The sequence below is a fragment of the Pyrgilauda ruficollis genome, unplaced genomic scaffold (assembly GCF_017590135.1).
Source record: "Pyrgilauda ruficollis isolate IOZ18807 unplaced genomic scaffold, ASM1759013v1 scaffold156, whole genome shotgun sequence".
In the NCBI taxonomy this organism is placed as follows: Eukaryota; Metazoa; Chordata; class Aves; order Passeriformes; family Passeridae; genus Pyrgilauda; species Pyrgilauda ruficollis.
This window is the reverse complement of record NW_024514321.1, coordinates 202,389-221,937: the sequence shown is the minus strand read 5'-3', so window position 1 is coordinate 221,937 and position 19,549 is coordinate 202,389. Positions and strand designations below refer to the sequence as shown.

At 41.6% G+C, this 19,549-nt stretch overlaps 1 protein-coding gene across 1 annotated transcript in view; it reads left to right on the top strand.

Moving 5' to 3' along the window:
* The first annotated feature begins 3,683 nt into the window (after positions 1–3,683).
* NELL1 (neural EGFL like 1) overlaps positions 3,684–19,549 on the top strand; it is a 209,023-nt gene continuing 193,157 nt past the window's right edge. Inside the window, exons 1-2 of the mRNA XM_041461862.1 lie at positions 3,684–3,738; positions 3,852–3,980. Of these exons, the coding sequence (XP_041317796.1) occupies positions 3,684–3,738; positions 3,852–3,980 (184 nt within the window). The remainder of the gene's footprint in view (positions 3,739–3,851; positions 3,981–19,549) is intronic.

Genomic DNA, 19,549 nt, shown 5'->3' with positions numbered 1-19,549 from the left:
GGCGGGGCCGGGCATCCTCCGCTGCGCCGAGCGGGGCGGGCGCGGGGCTCCGCCGGGCTCGTCCCCGGCGGGGCGGCCGCTCCGCGGGGGCCGGGGGCAGACGTGGGAAAGTTTTGCGAGAGCGGCTGCGGGCTGCGCCCCGCGGGGACGGGGAGCGGAGCGGCGGCGGCTGGCGCGGGTCCGGGCGGGCGGTGCGCGGGGGCGGCCGGGGCCGCGTCTGGGCGGTGCGCGGTGCTGCCCGCGGTACCGGGCGGAGGGCGCGGCGGTGTGGGCGTGATGCGGCCGCAAGCGCGTTATTCCAGCTGGTGCCGTGCCGGCTCCTCTATCTCTCCAGCCTTGCGCGACCCAAGTACCGCTTCTTGTTCCTTGCGAAGGCTTTGTTCTTGGTCCCCGAGCAGCGCTCCTCCTCGGTTGGAGCTGCTGAGGGACAACGTTTCTCCGTGGCGCTTGTAGCTATTCTCAGGGAAACCACCCGGCACAATTATCAGAAATGCAAAGGAATTAATGTTTTATAATTAAATTCTTATAGTAATTATAGCCTCATCAACATCTACAGAGACATAAAAATAGTTGGAAGAAAATACCGCCTGTCCCTTTCGTAGTGGTGTTACCCCGATAGTGCATATAGAGATTTTAAATGGTCAACAGGACCCAAAACTCTACTACTCAGAAAGTTCTCTGTGTGCAACAATTGCCATCGAAGTTGTGAGAGAGAGCACAATGCCTCTTCTAGAGCCTCTTCTTTGCCATTTTATTGGTTTCCCGTGGGTACGTGCAAATGGCTTGTGTTGAGTGTACTTTAAGTAAAAGTTTCTCCATCCCCAAACAGCACGTTACACGTGTTGAGGAGATTATAAATGTGCTGCATGTGTTGCATGGCTGCACATTAGCTAGATGGAGCATGGCATGATTGCTGGTGCTTGGGTGTAAGTGATGAAGGCAGAAGCAGAGAATAAAAGCTGTCAGAGCTGTAAGGCAGAATTAATTTCTTTTAGGGATTTCCTAGTGACATCATTCATAATTATATGGTTTAATCCTCTAATCTACTGTAGTGCCTTCAGTTCATATTGGGCCGAATCCACCAAGTCCTGAGATGATTTCTACTCCCGCCCACCTGCCTGAAGCATTTGGACTGTTGCTTGTGTAAGCCACTGATTTAAGGGGAATGGCCCAATTACTTTAAATAGGAATTGAAAGCAACATCATCCAGATTCGGGCCCAGGCATTGCACAGCTCTCCAGTGAGAGCAGACTGCTTGATGCTTAATTTTTACTTCAGAAAGAGATGGCATTTCCAGCTACTTGTTCCACTGGAGAGAGACAGCATAAAATACTAGATGCAAGTGTGGTTGATATGCATGTGGTATCTTTCTGATAGACTGGGGGAGACCACAGGGGAAAAGGAGACCTGGTTATCATACTGAAGCTGCTGATTTGTTGTTTATTAATTATTAACTCGGCATTTGAGTGCCTGCTGCCGTTTGAAGACCCAGCTCAGGAAAATGACTAGGTATTTAAAGCAGTGTAGGCTCTTGCTAGATAGTTACTGTGGCATAAGAAACAGTCTCTGTTTTCAAAAGTATTTTAAAAGCTGGAAGAGAACACACTGAAGCTGCCACACAAGATCCTTTGTTGGCATAAATTGAAGCCTGTGGAGCTACAGTGATGTATACTTGTTGAGCCTTGGGTATTCAGGGTGGAATAAACAGCTTTAATACAGCAGTGGAGCTACTGTGATTTATGGGAGTGCCTATACTTGCTCGCTGTGGTTTCTGTCCCCACCCTGTATCTGATGGCTGTGACAGAGCTTTCACTTACTTTAATGGGTTTGAGATTTGTCTTACTGAAAACACTTTGTCCTTTCTGTTGAGCAAGTTTTAGTACCTACTTGACCTCCCTTCATATTAGTAGATTATTGCTGATGTGAATAGATGTAACCCCTTTCTAATGAGGGACAGGATACTCTGTTTCTCACAGGGATTGCAAACACTTGTCTTTGCTGATAGGTAAGTTCACGCAATTTACATTTTACTGCTTTTCTGCTGAATGAAAACCTTAGAAGAATATCAAGTCCTTTCTTGTTTTGGTGCTGGTCTTTATTCCAGGAGGGGAAGGTGTTTTTAGTCCACCAGTGTGGACATTGTCAGTTGTAGTCATTCAGTGCCTGAGTGCCTACAATGGAAGTCAAAGATAGTACAAAAAGCCTGATGATGTTGCTGATTATTTGGGAAGTTTTTACCTTTGGAGAAGTTTATCTGGGTTTTCTAATATTCTCCCCATTCCAATTTTCTACAAAAAGGTGTTTATCCCCATATCCTTGTGTAAGCACTGTGTGTGTGGATGTGTCAGCACTCTTGGAACTTCAGTTCCATCAGATACCTCTAGATCTTAATTTTCCTTGTAGAGTAAGGTTGCTAGAGACCTCCTAAAACTGTATTTTCAGTATTTTTTAATGCTTTGTTCCTTGTGGAGTAGAATCCTCTCTGTTAGCACAACATGTTATTTTATCAACTTTTCATCCTTGAGGAAAAGAGAAAGTTCTGGAGTACAGAAGATTTAGAAGTAGTATATGTAACATCTTGTTCATTCTGTACACCTCAGTAATTTCTCAGAGCCTTTCAAAGAATCAAACTAGAGTACTTGCTGCTTAAATGATCCAGAAGTATAGTCCTGGAATAACAAATCAATCAGTTTAGACCTGAATGTGAAGTCTACTTAGTGGAAATCAATCTGGATGTGCTTTACAGGTAATGTCCTTGCTCCATGGAAGTCAATGGGACTTTTAGCATTGACTTCAGCTGTGTCAGGATTTCATTCTTGGAGCCTGTTACTAATGATGTTAGTGAAAAATGTAATTAGGAAAGTGTTTGCATTCCACATGAGATATTTGACCTGTGTCTCAGGCACAGATCTCATGCCACTCTTACTGCTGTGTTGAGAGAAACACTGAGGTCAGGCTGCTCTCTTCCCATCCCTAGAAAAAATTAGGTACGTTTGATGAATTTGGTGTGCTAGCCATCAAGTTGCCCTGCGCTCCTCAACATAGCATTTTCAAACTTTTGGAGTCTGTGTCTTTATGTCAATCCCATCAGGTCCCTGCTAGATTGAGGAGTACCCAGGCTTTTCCTGATCATAAGCCTTTTATGAATTTCAGGTTTAGATTTCTGCTTTTCCAGTAGGTGCTCCCACAACCCAGAGGTGCTGCAGCTGGTTGGAGTGAGTGAATGTGTGCTCTTTGGAGGTGGACTTGGGCAGCAACAGAGGTGTGCTTCAGAAGTAATATCAAATAGTGAGTCACCCGAGGCTCTTAGTCTACAGGAAGGTGTTCTTTGCCCTGCTACCATATCTGTTCCACGCTCCTTTGGTCCAGTTGTGAAAATGGATTACGTTTAGGTGATGAGCTGTGGGCCTGGCCGGTTGGTCACAGCTAGGCAGGAAATGTGAAAGGAGTTTTCAGTCCTTACGTCTCCCTGGAAATAGTGTGGCCAAGAGATGAATGCTGCAAATCTCTCTCATGGTTTTGCATAGGTGGTTATGCTCTTCTTGATTTATTACTCTTTAACCTTTTGAAGGTGCTGGATAAATGTATCAGTTCTAGAATGTTTTAACATGCGTGCAGTAAAATCTCTGGGAAGGAAACAGGTGATTGAAAGACTTGGAGTAGATTGAAAGACTTGGAGTAGAATGTCTTCTCCTTCCTGCATCACAGTTACTGCCTTACAAGTAATTACTATGTACAGTGTGTGTGTGAGTGGGAAGGTACTAGAAATGTCTGTGCTAGATAGTCTTCTCTATTCTTTCCATTAACTGATTTGAAATAAAAATTGATCTAACTCTCTCTGCCTCCAACAGCTGTAGGATTTGGAATGGATCCTGACTTACAAATTGATATCATCACAGAGCTGGATCTGGTGAATACAACCCTGGGGGTAACACAAGTGTCAGGACTACACAATGCCAGCAAAGCATTCTTATTCCAAGGTGAGAGAAACATCCTCAATTTTCTTATCTTGCTTCTGTGTGCATGAGCTCAGAAGAGCTTTGATGCTTAAGTAGTTCCCTGTAATGGTGGTCTTACTTAACCATTGCTTTCTTTTATTTCTGTTTCTTGGAATTAGTTCTTGAAATACAGATGCTATTTTTTGTGTGTGTGCTGTCAGATAGTTGCAAGGGAATTTTGGGTATGTTTTCAATACTCCCTGATATTTGTTTCTCACTAAATATGTCAGAGTGGTTCCAATGGATGAACTTGTGGGTTTTTTTCTCTGTGATCATATACATGCAGAGAGACACACAGCTAAAGCTGTGTAGCTATGAGGAGGCATTTAATGTGTTAACACTGACTGGTAATGTAGCAAGTTTTTCATCAACTTTGTGAAAACTGCTAAAGGGGCCAAATAGAATGCTTTTGTATTTAAGTGTCCATGCTGGATATCAAGGGCAAGATAAGTCACTTTGTGGTTTTTTCCTCCCTCATTAAGTATTCTAACGTAAAGTTTGTGAAGTGTTTGAAAATTATGTGGTTTTTTTTTTTTTTTTGTATTTTTACTGAGTGAAATTCTGGATGTAGTTTTACAAAGTATTTAAATAAGGTCTAGATTAAGGGACAGTGTCCCATGGGGTGGAAGCACTGAATTGCAACAATATGCTAATTAGGCAGGAAAGACATTTATATTACTTGAGATTAACATGTGAATTAAAGCTCTGTTGGAAACATTTTTATTGTGGAGGCTTCCTATGTTTTTTCTTTACTGTGTTTTAGTCGATGTTGAAGACACTTTTTCTTATCTGTCTTCTGTAGCTGTTTTTAGAGGCAAATGATTATGATCTCATAATCACTTCAGTTCTGGATCTGCAGTGCTAGCTGACTTTACTGTAAATAATAAGGGAAGTGGGTCTGCAATCTTAGTTCATTCTTTATTGGGCCCAGGCCAGTTTAGGAGTCAGAGCAGAGCTGCTTCTGGAGACCACCTCAGGATTTGTTTTCTATTTTTTATGATACAACAAGTAGCTTAATTTTCACTGATTCCCAAATTAGTGTCCAGAAGAGCCGCATTGATTCTTTTCATTTAACTATATCAATTTTTTCTCTCTTGATACCCTGAGTCCAGGTTTGTGTATTATGGATAAATAATATTATAGTAATTCCTCTAAGGAGTGCAGTGGCCTAAATATGTTAATAATTCCAATTGCTATTCCATGCAGTTAATTGCAACTACACAGACGAGTTGCAGTGTGAGTTGTGGTGAGTTTTCACAGACTGGTGGTCAGAGTTGTAGGGAAGAGGTCTGAAATGTGTTTGTCAGGACTTGGATTGAGACCACTGATACTGAAAATAGCTTTGAAAGGTTAATGGTGAAGTTGTTTTGGATATTCTGTTGTTTTCTCCTTGGAGTCATCCGTCTGTAGTTCAGGAACTTAGGACTGGTGTAAGAAAGGTGGAACTTACAAAATCCATAAGAATAGATAAGCTGATAGATGCTCATGGGAAGCAATAAACAAACATTCACAGTATAAAATGAATAAATAATATGAAGTCTGTAGTTAGGTACATAAAGCTTTTTTTAATTCCCAGAACAGAAATGCTTTTTGCTAATGCTCACAGGAATTGCCCTCTTCTTGAGGATCACCTCTAGTGCAAAACTTCCTGGAAGGTGGCTCAGGAAAATTACTCTCTTTAGTAAAGCTCATCAGCCCTTGGGTTGTGAGAAGACTGAAGGCCTTTGCTGTCAGCTGGGATGGAAGTCTGAAGCTGCCCTGGTGTCTTCTTCCCTTCTCGTTCCTATTTGTTACTTGTTAAATGTCAGCAGTCATGTCATGTGTTGGCAGCTGTATGGATTTTACTAGCAGAGGTGATTTACTTTACAGCTACAGTCTGGCTGTGGGCCATGTCCTTTGGCTGGAACCAGGAGATACTCAATTTTGATTTTCATCTTGCCATACAGTAAAACCAGTATAGAACTTGGAGTGTGTGAGAGACTGCTATGTCTAAGGTAGAAGTAATACTTTCTTCCACAGAGATCCACAAAAAAAAAACAAAAAAAAAAAAACCCTGGTCCAAAATGACATTCCCAGAGGAGAGAAGAACCTGGAAGTTAGTGCTAAGTTTCAAAATGACTGTATCCTCTTGGAGCAGCTATTCCAGCCTGGAAGGTGGTGTGGTCCTTTCAGCACAGCTCTGCTCTGGTCAGTCCTTACTTCGTGTGAGCAGGTCAGGTGTGCTGTGCCTTGCTGTGCCCCACTGCTCCAACGTGGCCTTGGAGCCTCTGGGCAGGCAGGACCTGCTTCCCCTGGCAGGATGATTGCTGCATGCAGAGCAAGAAGACCTCTTCCTTAGCAGGCTTTCACTGCTGAGGATTCCCTAGCTTATGAAAAAAGAGTTTGTATGTTCTTTGGCATGTGGTTTTCACAGTGACAGTTTTACCTGCCACCTTTGACAGCGTGTATCGGGGCTCTGAGCTTACATAAAAGCTCCCTGTGAAACATTTTCTGTCTTGAGATGAATTTTCTAAAATGGCTGTACTGGAGCTGTTCAAGCTGAGAGTGTTCCTTTGTGTGTTCCAGCAAGTTTACATCTTGGGGGTAGAGAAATGGTAATTTTTCCTCAGTTTGGATAGTTTTGTGTCCAGGGTAAGTCCAGGAAAATATAGAATGTTCTCCTAAGCAATTCTTTTTCTGTGAATTAAACTATTTGAAAGAGAAAGCTCTATAAGTTTTGAGCTTTCTTTCTTTCTTTTCTTTAAAGGTCTTTTTTTCTGGACCTTTAGAGGTAAAAAGAGGAAATTAATGAGGGGCGTGATATGAAGATATGCACAAAAAAAGGGGAAAATGTTATTTTTAATTCAACTTTTCATCAGTGATGGTTCTCTTACAGTAAATAACATGCTGTTTGTTACTGAATTTTTGGGCAGTGGTGTCATGATTTAATTTATCCTACAGAAAATGCAGAAAGACTTTTCTTTAAAGAGTTTGTGATTTCAGTCTGAGACCATCCCAGTAAAGCTGGTGGAGTATTCTGATTTTTTATTAATATTGGTATGAACAGCCAAACCTCAGATTTCTATGAAACAGATTTATAGGCTAAGAAACAAATTCAGCTCTGTTGCAAATTGTGTGACAGCGTGGTAGAACCATAGTGGCAATTGAGAGATGTTGGTTGCCTTTGGGCAAGCAAATCTGTTCCTAATTCAGAATAGCATAGAAACCTATAATTAAGTGTAGTCATCTGAGTTGTCCTGCTGGGCACGGACTTTGATTCTCAGAGCATTTCAGCTGGATTTTTGAACGATCAGTTCCATTATTTGATTTTTTCAGTTCCATTCTCTGTGAAAGGGGGATGAGGAAATAAAAAACCAGAGCAGTGTAAGTGCTTACAATGTGCATTAGAGGAAATGTAGATATAGAACTCATAATTGCAATTCTGCAAACAGTCTGATTCTCAAGATCCATAACATCCTGGTGCCTTAATTATTTATGTTTTATTAACTTTTACACACAAACATGGGAGAAGAGGTCTTTGTGAGCAGATGATTTGCTCTAGCATGAAAGGGCGAAGGAGGGTGAGTGGAGATTCTTGATGGCTGCTTTTGGGGAATGGGGCACCCAAGACCCTGATATGTGACACACATCTTCTCACCTCCAGCCAGGAGGCCAGTGAATTCAAGGAAACGGTTGTGGGGGTGGGTAGAAAATCTGCCTCAAAGAAATATACTGAAAGTACGAACTTTACACCTAATGATAACATGCCTTACAACAACATCTTACAAACATCAAATGTAAGACATCTACAAATGGTATCTTACAGGCATGAAAAATGAACAGGATCAGAACAGGATTATACTGTAAACTCTAGACAATACAATTAATGTAAAAAATACATTAATGTAAATAATAAATATTGTAAATAGTACATTAAGAAACCCTGAGCTATGGCTCCCTTGCTGGGGGTGTGCTGGGGCACACCTAGGGAAGTAGGGCTTGTCCTGACTTTGACTTACCAGGATCTTGAATTCAGTGGCAGAGGAAAGCTCTGATGATAAATAAGGCAAAAGGATGTTAACTGGTCATCTGCTTTCTAGGTAGACTGAGACCAGTTTTTACCTAGCTGTTAAATTATGTGATTTCTTTAACCAGTGTAACTTTTGTTCCATGCTCAGTTCATGTTGTGGAAGTAAAATTTTATTCCTTTTACAACCTGTCGGCTATGCCTATTTCTTTTTAATTCTTCCTGCAACATCTCTTTGGAGTTTACAGAGACTTAAAGCCTTTACTTACAAAACAGTTCCCTCCCACCCCTGAAAATTTATTAAGGCTTTGCTGTTTCCTTTACTTGCAATCTGGCACTATTTTTCAACTTAGCCTTTAAATTAGGAATGGTCTTTTTACTACGTGTACTATGTTTAGCACTCAGCAAAAGAAACCACCAAGTGCTGTTCAAAGTCTGGAGATCTACAGTGCTTTGTGGACCGTTTCTTGACTTGTATTAACAGCCATTTGCTTTAAGAGAAACACCTGGCCTGGAGCTCCTGTAGCACAGAGTTCAGTCATGCTCCTTATTCCCACTTTGTTTTGGAGACTGCTGAGTTCTTTTCTGTACAGACGTGGCTCCAACAGGAAAGGTGAAAGCATAGAGAAAGGCGATGTTTTTGTGAGAAAAAGAGTGAAACTTGTTGAGTTCCTGAAACAAAAGGCTTCAGGCCAAAAGAGAGATCAAACCTGCACTTCCAAGGTGGGTAGAGGTGCCTCCCAGAAGACTCTTGAGCTTCCAGAAGTGCAGTCCTCTCTGTTGGTGTTTTCCTTCAGTGTTTTACAAATCATGGCTTTTTTTAGACTAATTCTTTGCTTAGAGAGTAGAAGTGTTTCCAGATTCTGCTCCACGAATCTCAGTCCATGAAGTAGGTTTTGCAGTGCCAAACTGAAAGAGATTTGAATGCTGGCCAACTTTGCCATGTTTTGGGGCCGGTGGATAAAAACAACTAAATTGATCTTGTCATCAGGAGTGGGCACACACCCTTTTAATCAGGAATAAAATACCTCTGCCTCTGGTAGGACAGTCTTCAGGATATGCTTCTTGTGCCCTGGCAATGTGTTTGGGGCAGCAGCTCAGCACTGAGCTGTGCTCACTGAATTCCAAGGCCAGGTGATGGCTGCTGCCTTTGGCCATCTGTGCTGAACTTCTTGCCCTCAGTCTCAGTGGCCTGGGTGCTATGGCAAAGGATTTAATCCCCTTCAAGTGTTAAACTCTGTTATGCCAGCACGATGTGCAAGGTGTGTGAGCTGCAGAGCTCAGAAAATAGCCAGGGGCTGGATGAGAGGGAGCAGATAACAGCTCAGGGAGGAAACATGTCATTGCTCTTCCTGGGGCAGGTGGTGGGACGTCTGCAGTGAGTAGGAGAGATAAACTTTAATTTTGGAATTCAGGCGTCAGTCCCTCTTTACAGGAGATAATGAGACAAGAGTCATTGCTTTTTGTGGTATCTCTCCTGCTACATTTATAGCAAATATTAAGTATCAGCAGTATTGTTTTTACAGAGCAGAAATCTTACAGCAGCAGAAAAATCAGGAAGGCACAACATGGTGGCTGGAAATCTTAGTTCTGCCTTCAGCTGTCATGGGAGAGAGTAGCTCTAGTACCTTTTCCATGGTGGTATATCCAAATATTCCATCTGGTGGGAACGCCGCGGTTTTTGGGGCAGAGCCTCTGGGCACACCTGAGGCTGCTGGCAGCCCCCTCCTTCGTGTGCTTTGTGACAGTTGGCCAAATGGTTGATGACCCTTACACTGTTGGAAAGGAATGTCTGTTTTTATTTTTATTTTTTTTTCACCAGGTGTTGCCCGCTGTCAGTTGGATTTGTGCCTGCGCAGCTGCCCCCCTCCAGCTGGACGAGATTTTTTTTTTTTCCTTTTTAAAATACACTTTGCCTGAGGTGCTGCTGGCCTGGGCACGGGCGGGGCTGTTCTCTGAGGTGGGGCTGGCCAGAACCAGCAGTATGTCCCCTCACAGAGATGTCCTGCAGCTCACCAGAGGTTTATCTTTGTGGAAACTCTGCAAGCTCCTTGAACCTGTGAGCTTGTATTTTATTTTTTAAAGGTCAGAGTGAGGTATTTTGCCATTGATGTTCCACACTGTGTAGGCCTGCTCTGGTTCCTATAGAGGTGGGTAAATTTGGGGTTTTACCCCATGTTTCCTGTCCTAGGCTCCAAGTGATGGTGGGCAATACTTGGTGGAATAAAAAACCAACCAACAATAAAAAACCAGACATTCCTTTCCAACAGAACAAGGGTCATGAGGGAGGGGCAGCTGCCATCAGATAAAAAAACCATCTATACGTCATTAAAAACACCTGGAAACCTGAGGTGTGGACCAGCCTCCTGCCCCATCATGTGGTAACATGCACATGTGTGGCAGTGTTCCGTGGTGCTTCATTTGGCTGTTCCTCTCGGCTGTCCACTGACGTATTCCTTCTGAGTATCCCCCTCTCACCTGGGCATGGCAGAATTGGTGCTTTACTCAAAGCTCATCTGCTTTCAGGGCTGGCTCTGAAGGCAGCCGTGGACACCTCTTCTGCCAGTGTGTGTCTGTCCCTGTGATGGAGGCTCGGGGGATTGTGAGAAATAGGGCCCAGCCCATCCCTTGGAGAGTGGGATCCTCACTGGTGCTCCACACTCATCCCGTGAGATGTTCCCCGGTTTTTCCCAGCTCCAGCCTGCTCCTTAGGAGCTGTGGCAGCTGCCCACCATCCTGGAGTGTTGACAGAGGTGTTAGCCCTTTGTCAGAGCTGCTCTGTGAAGCACTGCTAAAATAAGAATTTAAATAGGATGCCAACAGCTGGGCTGACTGCACCCAGCAGGGTGGGGGAAAGTGGGACTTCCCTGGCAGAGATGGTTTCTGGGCTTGTGTCTATCAGCAGGCTTTGGTCTCTTCTTGGGGTCTTGAGTGCTTTCTCCTGCTTGTACCCATTCCTTCCCTGCTTTTCACCCCTTCCCTCAGTTGAAGCTGAGAATGAGAGGAACTCAAAGCTGGAAGTGTAGCACCAAGCACTGAGTGTGTAAGTGACGAGGATGTGGTTGGGATGAGCAGGCTCCCCTGAGAGCCAGCAGGACACGGGCTGGTGCTGGGCACACGGGTGGAAGCAGCGGGATGAGGTGAGCTCTGACAGGCAGGGCCAGGAAAAGGCCCCAGATGGGCCTGGGGAGGGGAGAGATGAGGAAGAGCTGTGTGGAGGCCGAGAAGGAAGCAGGTGATGGCAAATTGTGACAAGGACAATGCAAGGACTAACCTGAGGAAGGGGAGAGAGAGGTGCAAGGATCAAGGGCAGGAACTGTGGTAAGGGGAGCTGTGCACAGCAGCTGGAGAAGCAGCCTGGAGAGAGAGGCTGTGACTGGATGGGAAACACAAAGACTGCAGTCTTGGGCCAGGAGAGGAGGATTAGGTGAAGGTTTGCTTATGGTACAGGCAGCATAATCAGGAAAAGTGGAGAAAGTTCAGATTCGGTGTTGCTGTAAAGTACCCGTGATGTGTACTTAGATTTCACAAAAAATGTTTTTGGAGGATGCAGCTTGGATAATGTGGGGGTTTGTATTAGTGAATTAGAGCCTTCCTTTTGCTGTAAAACTGCCCATTCCTCTAACAACAGTGGTATAGAGAATTCACTAATATTTGTAGAAGGATCAAATACTGTGCTGGAGTAATTAGCTTGGTGTGTTCTGCCATCAGAGAAGGATTTGAATATGGTGGATTTACTAGTCAAGGTGAGTCTTGAACAAAAAAAATGAAGCAAAACTTGAGATCCGTGTTTTTTAGTGCTTACTCTTTGTTCTTTGTGCACTGACTGTGACCTGTGATCACTGGCTGTGTGATCCTATAATTAAGAAAGGTTTTGGAATATTCGTCCCCAGAGGGTTGAGCAAGGATTTCCTGTGATACTTTAATTCAAACATCTGCCTAACTTATAAATTATATATATATATTTTTTTAATATAGCTAATCTTTTAATATAGCTAATGTTTTGTGTACACAATACAGTTTTTTCTTTCAATTTAATGGTTAGTCTAAGTGAGGCTTTTTTCCATTGCAAAAACCATTTTCAGAACAGAGAAATAATTTGGAATTGAGTACAAGGAGCTAGGAAGGGTTGAGTGCGATGAATCATCTTCAATGGAGGAAATTAAAGGTCACTTGAGACATAATTATTAAACAATGCTTTGAGGCTTTGAAGATACATAAACTACTATTAACTTTGTTAGTTCCCAGAGGTAGTTTTTAAAATACTCTTATATATCCATCCTGCCTTGGCTGTTTCTTGTTTAATGTTTGATTTTTGTTAGAAACTTGTCTAGGTGTAAAATTTATCCAACATATTGATATGAAGGTATAGCTTGTAAATAATTTCAGAGTTTCTCCTTCAGTATTCTCTTGTTTAAAACACCCCTGCCCCTTGCTTCCAAGTAAGTGTAGACTAAAATAGAAATCTAGTCACATTAAACAACAGCGACCAATTTCTATGTTTACCTTTCCCCCCCCACCCCGTCCTGAATGCTGTCATGCTACCTTCTGTTACTTGACATTTTTTGGATTTCCCATCATGATTAGGAGAGAGTTCTGAGCACACATTGCCTCTGTCCTTGACAGTTATTTTTGCTTTCCTGGGAGACAATGTGCTGCTTATCTATCTTCATTTGCCGCAATGGGAAGTACAGAGGGGAAGTGGGATAAGTGCTTCTGTAGTGTGCTAAAAACCTTGAATGCTTCTGGCAACCTGTTGACAAAGTCCTGTCATGAAGATAAGCAGAAAAGGAAGAAAAGCTCTTTGCTCTTTAATGTGCTGAAATGGGGATGCAGAAATTAGTTTCTGATACTGCTGGTAAGGGTGTTCCACACCATGTGAGCTTCTGGTCTTTACAGTGAAAGCAACTCAGAAAAAAGCAGGACTAACAGTTTGAGTTTCTTGTATCTTCATCAAAATAAGAATACAACAAAAACTGTCTTTTTCATGCGAAGATTTTGGCAAATGGATACTCTGAATAACTTCCCAAACCCTTACTTCCGGGTCAAACCATGACATGAAGTCATACTGTAATTAGCTCCTTGTTTAGTAAACAAATATTCAATGGAGTAAGAATATTCTATAGCATCTTGTCAGATGGGCCCAGGTGCTTGTTAGAGCTGTGGGAAGTTGGGGTGAAGCAGAGTTGGCACCTGAGTAGGCCTTGGGGCAAGTCCATGAGTGGTCCTGGGTAAAGAATCGTGCCCAAGCCCCTGCACCTCATATTGCAGCTCTGGGTTGCTGGAGAGATGCTGTGTTGGAAGAGGGCAGAACTGGAGCATTAGTAGGGCACTGCTGAGCTAAAACTGCTTGAAATGCAGAGGATTGGAAAAGCACCGTTCAAGAATTGGGTTCTTACTGTAGGCAATGAAACAAAGTGGCCTATTATTGTGTATTTTGACCCCAAGGGTGGTGATATCTTAATTTTAAAGCAATTTTAGTAGAAACTTGTTAATAACTGAGCAAAATATTTACATTCGGCCTACTTGATTAAATTACTTCTAAACACAGCTACATCTTTTGCCTAAAAGGAAGTGATGTTATTTGAAATTACTTTCACAAGTTTTCTTTTTAAGATTTTGTACCTTAAAGAAGTATGCAAAGGCATATACAGACAGACCTAATGAAGGAGCCAGGAATGGACCATTTCCTGTGGTGAAAAATCCTGCTGTCTTGAACTATCTATCAAGAATAAAGATTAGATGCTACTTGAGACCTCAACCTTCTTCTTCCATGCCAAATTTTAGAACAATCCTGCCACCTGTGTTGTGAATGTATACATGACACACAAGGAAAATGAAATTTTTTCATTTTCACCACATAAATGGCATGAAGTATTCATGTCATACTGTGCTGCTTTTATGATGTTATATCATGTGTTTGTTTTGCCTTTTGTGGCCTATTCAAAGGTACAGAGTGCATTAGGTTTTTTTTTTTTTTTTTTAGTAGAATGGGCAAAAATTGGTTTTGGTGCATTATGCCTACTCCAACATGGGATGATATCCTTAGTTATAGGCTGCATATCTGCTAAAATAGCATAGTTGGTCCTGTAATTCTGATGACAGGGATCTGTGAATCACTATTTTAGAGCAGTAAGTACTGTAGCTCAGAATTGGTTTTGCTTCCCAAAAGCCTCTCACTACAGCTTTTCTGTCCCCCATCCTCCTTCCTTTGTGGTAACATTTCTTAAATTACAGCGGAGCTTGCTGTGGGTCCCCTGTACTGTAAATAGGAAAAATTGTTGAGGATCACTGCAGCTGCAGGGGCTGTTTTACAGTCTGCCTTCCCTTGCACGTGCAGGTGACTCCTGCCCCTGAAGCTGTGAGGTTTCCATTTGGCATCTGTGGGAGCAGACCCTTCCAAAGGAGATAAATTTGTGTTGTAAAGCTTAGTTCTGTGTTATGTATCCCCCATCTTTAGCATCTTTATTTTCATTTTTTAAAACTTTTTGTGAACTGGAATGTAACATAAAGATATACATAACATGAAGATCTTTTAAGAGTAAAACACATATAAAAAGTGGATCTTGGAGTTTAAATACTCGTTGCTTCTAAGATGGACTGTCTACAGATGACATTAATATCTGCCTCTGTTTCTCTCTCTCTACTTCAGCTCATTGTGAACAATAATTCTGAAATTTTAAAGCCTCTTCCTGGGAACTGGGGAAAATAAAGCCAAGATGTGTGGGAGGCGAGAGGGATTTGTGTGTGTGTGTGTCATGATTTTTCGTGGTCTGTGGAGGTCTCCACAGATGCTCCTCAGACTGTTTGGAAAGCGAAGCAGCACAGCCTTAAAACATGGTGTTTGTAGAATAATTTGGTAAATGCTGATGATTTGGAAACCTCATGTATTGCATTTATCCCAAGCCTTCCTTTTCAGGGAATGTACTGACAAGCTGTGGTAGGAGGACCCTGCAGTATTAGTTACAGTGATCTTGTTTGGGAAATGGTGGAAGAAATTTAGGTTTCCTTCATCGTAACTAATTATGGAGCCAGAAAAAAAAAAGAGTTTTGCTTTTATAATAGCATTTCTCTCATATTCAAGTCATGTCCTCTGCTTTAGCTTTTTGTTCTCTGATACTGGCATTGCTTTTAATGTTTTTAGATGTCTTGTGAATGCCAGCCTTCAGACGGGATATTCTGCCCACCTTGCTTCGTGGCATCCTAATCACTTCAAAATGCAATCATTAAAAATAAAAGTAAGCATTATTGCTGGTGTTACTTCTAACGGCAAGAAATGCAGAAGAGGAGGGACATGAGGCAGTTCTATTTAAATAAAAGCTTATTTTCAGAAACAAAAGCTTATGGAGAGGAAGGGAGCTCTTAGTACCCCAATCACGTTTCCTGTTACGGATGAACCCACAGCAATGGATGCTATCAAAGTTGTCATATTTTATTCATGAGTTGTGGTATGCTTGGGTGAAATAAGAAAAGCAATGGTCCAAATCATAATTATGGTGTAAAAAGATAAAACAGTTATTATTGTGACTTTTTAAAAGAAATTATTAAATCTCTCAAATCATGTAAAACTCATGGAGAATGACTAAGTGTGTTCGTTATTTATGGGTCTTTGTTGTGGGTGTTGTGAAACATTTCACCAATAGTGTTTATACTTATTTTGGGAGAAAATATAAATGTGTACCTATGTATGTTCCAAGAAACAAAGACATCTAGAATATTGAATATAAACATAAAGAGGTTGACAGCAGAAATTATACTTCAGTAGAGAAGGGCTCTCACAAATGTATTATGCCTCATGTTATTATCATACAGTTAATAAATAAAACAGACACCCAGGATTTAATTTGCTTTAGCAATAACATGGAAGTGATTTTTTTCCTCAGGGAAAGAAAACAAAAGGGAGAATTAGTTCATGAAACATGTGTTGTTTAATGCTTGTATAAATCATTTATAGAGTATAAAAAAACCCTGAAATCGTAAAATTTCAGCAATACATGACCTATGCTTTAAAAGTAATTAAAAAAACTATATGCTTGCTTTGAACTGTAAGGGTAATTTCATTGTCTTTAGTAGGATTATTCATGTGATAAAATGACTGGAAATTAAAACCTATGTGTAGGTGTACCCAGGTCTGTTAGCTGCATTAGGCATAGTAACCTCTCTCCACAGTGAAGAAACCAAGTCAGATTTCTGCTTTGCTGAAACTTCCCTTTTAATGAACTATTTCAAGTAGTATTTTGATTTACACATTTAAGAATGCAGGTTTTCACCAGGGAGGCGAATTCTAATTTCTGTATGGCTTTGCTGAAGTTAGACTGGGATTTTCAACGAAGTCTGAGTAACTTAGCATTCTGCTTGTTTCCTGCTGGAATCTGGATCTTAAAATTTTGTTGAAATGGGTTATTTGTTGACTGTATCTGTTAAATTCGTAGTAAACTTAGGAATCATAAAGCACTTAATATGTATTTGTGGTTTTTTTTGCTAAATATTGTTGTCATAAATGATGAGCAGTGTTTATTATTACCTGGAAGAAAGAAAAGTGTTAAATGAGAAATCAGAATTATTACATATTGCTCAAAAATGTAAGTGGATCAGTCTCTCTTCTATTAACTTTATATTTTATTTCTGGATTACAAACACACTTGGAGTTACAGTGGGAGGAAATAAGACCAAACCTACAATTAATAGTTATTTGCAAAACTTGTCTTCTGTGTCTGATTTTTGGTTCTAGGGGCTCCTCACCTTCTGGTACCACCTTAAGTTTCCTTTAAACAAATGCAGAATGTATTTTGTCAAGTTTTGATATATCATTTGGTATTATCTTATTTTAAAAGTAATCTCTAATATTTTTGTGTGACTTCAAGCATATTTGAAAATGCTTTGTAGAAGGGGAGGAAAAACATTTTTTAGCTTGCTTTTGCATGAAGCCATATTTTTGAGTGGCTCATTATTTGTATGTGACATTATTATTTAATATTTTCTTGAAATAGGTCCCTGGAGTGGCCAGTATTCCTCCAGCAAAATGGATAGCACAATGGGACTGGTTCTTGGCAACTACTAAATTTTCCCAGTGCTGCCACTGGCTCTGTTCATAGTGTTGCTGGTGTAAGTCCGTGTTCTTTCTGTTAAAATGTGATTTTCCAAATTGGCAAAGAGCAATCTTTATAGGCACAGTAACGTGATAACCTTATCTAATGTAGGTAAACAGTAGAAAAGTTGATACAATCAGTGACTCCTGAACTAATTAACTGACAACACATGTAATTTGATTAACTCACATGATTTAAGAGCAGATTATGTGCTTTTAGTGATAGTGAACTTCTAGAGCATTTCAACTAAGCGTTTAATTTAAGGGATCAACCATTTGTAAACAGTCTTGATTTCAGCATGACTCCCTTGAGGAAAGAACGGAGCCTACTTGAGAAGACGAGCTCAGCAGCTGCTTAAAATACTTGAAATAAGTTCAAGTAGCTGCCTTGAGTAACAGGTGAAGTGTAGCCTCAGCAAATTGGTATCTGTTGTTGACAGCAGGAACCTGCTCCAGAGGCCCTTGGCTGACTGCAGGTGTTGGATTTTGGTCCATGGCAGCCGGTTGGGTTGATGGCAGTGTCAGTGCTGGGCTTTGAGTGCAGCCAGGCTGCTGCTTGTCCTCGTGCTGCTGGAGAGCTGACTCCTGTGCTTTCCTTGCTCATTCTGAAAAGACAAGGAAAAAGACAGGGAGAAAGCCTTGGAGGGAGGAGACCCATACGAATTTTCTCGGTACAGGTTTTGCTGCCGCTGTGCTGCTCAGCCGCATCAGGCACCTTTGGCTGGCTGGGGCTGGAGAAGCGCTGGTGGCTGCCTTCGCTCTTGGCATGTGTTCACTTCCAGGTCTTGTGCTGTACCTGCTGCTCTGTCCCTTTCCGAGTACTCAACTGCTGTGGTTCAGTTTGAAACGCTGATAAAGCAAGCAAAGGACTTAAGGCAAACAAAAAAGGACTTAAGACTCTTTGACATCTACTTAATTAGCATGAGTGTGGTCACTCTAGCTGGTGCTCAAGTCAAGGCAATTTTCAAGAAGTGAAGAGTCTTATACTAACCCACTAAATCAGTGGGTTAATGTAAGACTAAATTAATGGTTGAGGAGAAACTATGATTTCATAAGTATTCTCTGTTTGATTTCTTCAGTGACTCAAAATTCTCCTGCCCCTGGTATCTGGAATTTTAGGGCTGGGCTTGCAGAGGCTTCCTGAAAGGATTTTTATTTATATGTATATATAATTTTGAACGCTAGATGAATTTTGTTAGGAGGGACCTATTTGTAAACTAGTTTACAAACATGTATATCAAAATGACAGCAATAAATGAGCACGTATAGCCAGGGGTTTTGCATGATGCAAAAGCAGAGTTTACATTGAATTACACTATTTTTCCACCTTCCCTGGCGGAACTGCTTTTGCTGTATAGTCATGGGAACTTACCTTTGTGACATTAGCTGTTCACCCTGGTAATTGCTCCATCCTCTAATTTAATGAAAACCCATTAAACCGAAACAATAATTAAAATGAGACATCATCTCTGTAGGAGGCTTGCATATTAAAATCACCAAGTATTTCACTGCAGACGGATCTTATTCTCGAGAAACACTGTTTGAAGCAACATGTAAAAAGTGATTTACAATGAATAATCATAATTTAGAAAGCTGTGCTGTTGAACATGATTTCCTACTGTTTATTACTGACTCTTGAGTGGAGCTAGCAAGGCAAAAACATTTACAGTGTCTTTTCACATTGGCGAGAATACTCAGAAGCAGAGATGTGCTTATGAGAATACGTCATGCCATCTTTGGTCCTCCCTGGTAGCATAGTTTTACAGAAAAAGGGGAGGTGCTTTGACCCCTCTCTTTGGGTTGCTGACAGGTAGAACAGGTGATTCTGGACCCTACTGTTCAAGTGCAGCAGCCCCAGGGAGCTGCAAAGTGCCAGCTTAGCACCTTAACAGAAATTTACATTTATTTTCCATTGGCAGTACCCCCAGCTTACAGAACCCCATCATTTAACCTGGGTGGAAGCAGTGCAGGCACGTGGGTCTCTGCAGCATGGTGTGGGCTGTCTGGAGCCTTGGTGCTCATGGCTGAACTGAGCTCCGACAGTGCTCTGAGGGATGGATGTGGCTCTGGGCCTTTTCCTGCCCCAGGAGCATGTTGTGAAGTCTTGTATTTTCTTAGTGTATAAAGAGAAATTTATGTTAATTTATCCCCATAGCTCAAACCAAAAAATTGGTGGCATCTGCAGACTTCTACATTTTGCCCTTGGTAGGTAGGCAGGGTCAAGTACCTGAAGCATTGCTCTGCTTGGCAGTGAAATGATTCTTTTTGGAGAAGATCTTCATAATTAGCATTATCATCCTGCTGGGGATTTTTGCATCTGTTTGTGACTTGTGTGGACTGAGGAGTGCTTTTAGAAGGGTGGAAGCGAGTTGGAATGGGTATTTATCACTAGTGTTTTGTGTTGTTGGTGTTTGGGGGTTTTTTGTGGTTTTTTTTTTTTTTGTTTTGTTTTGTTTT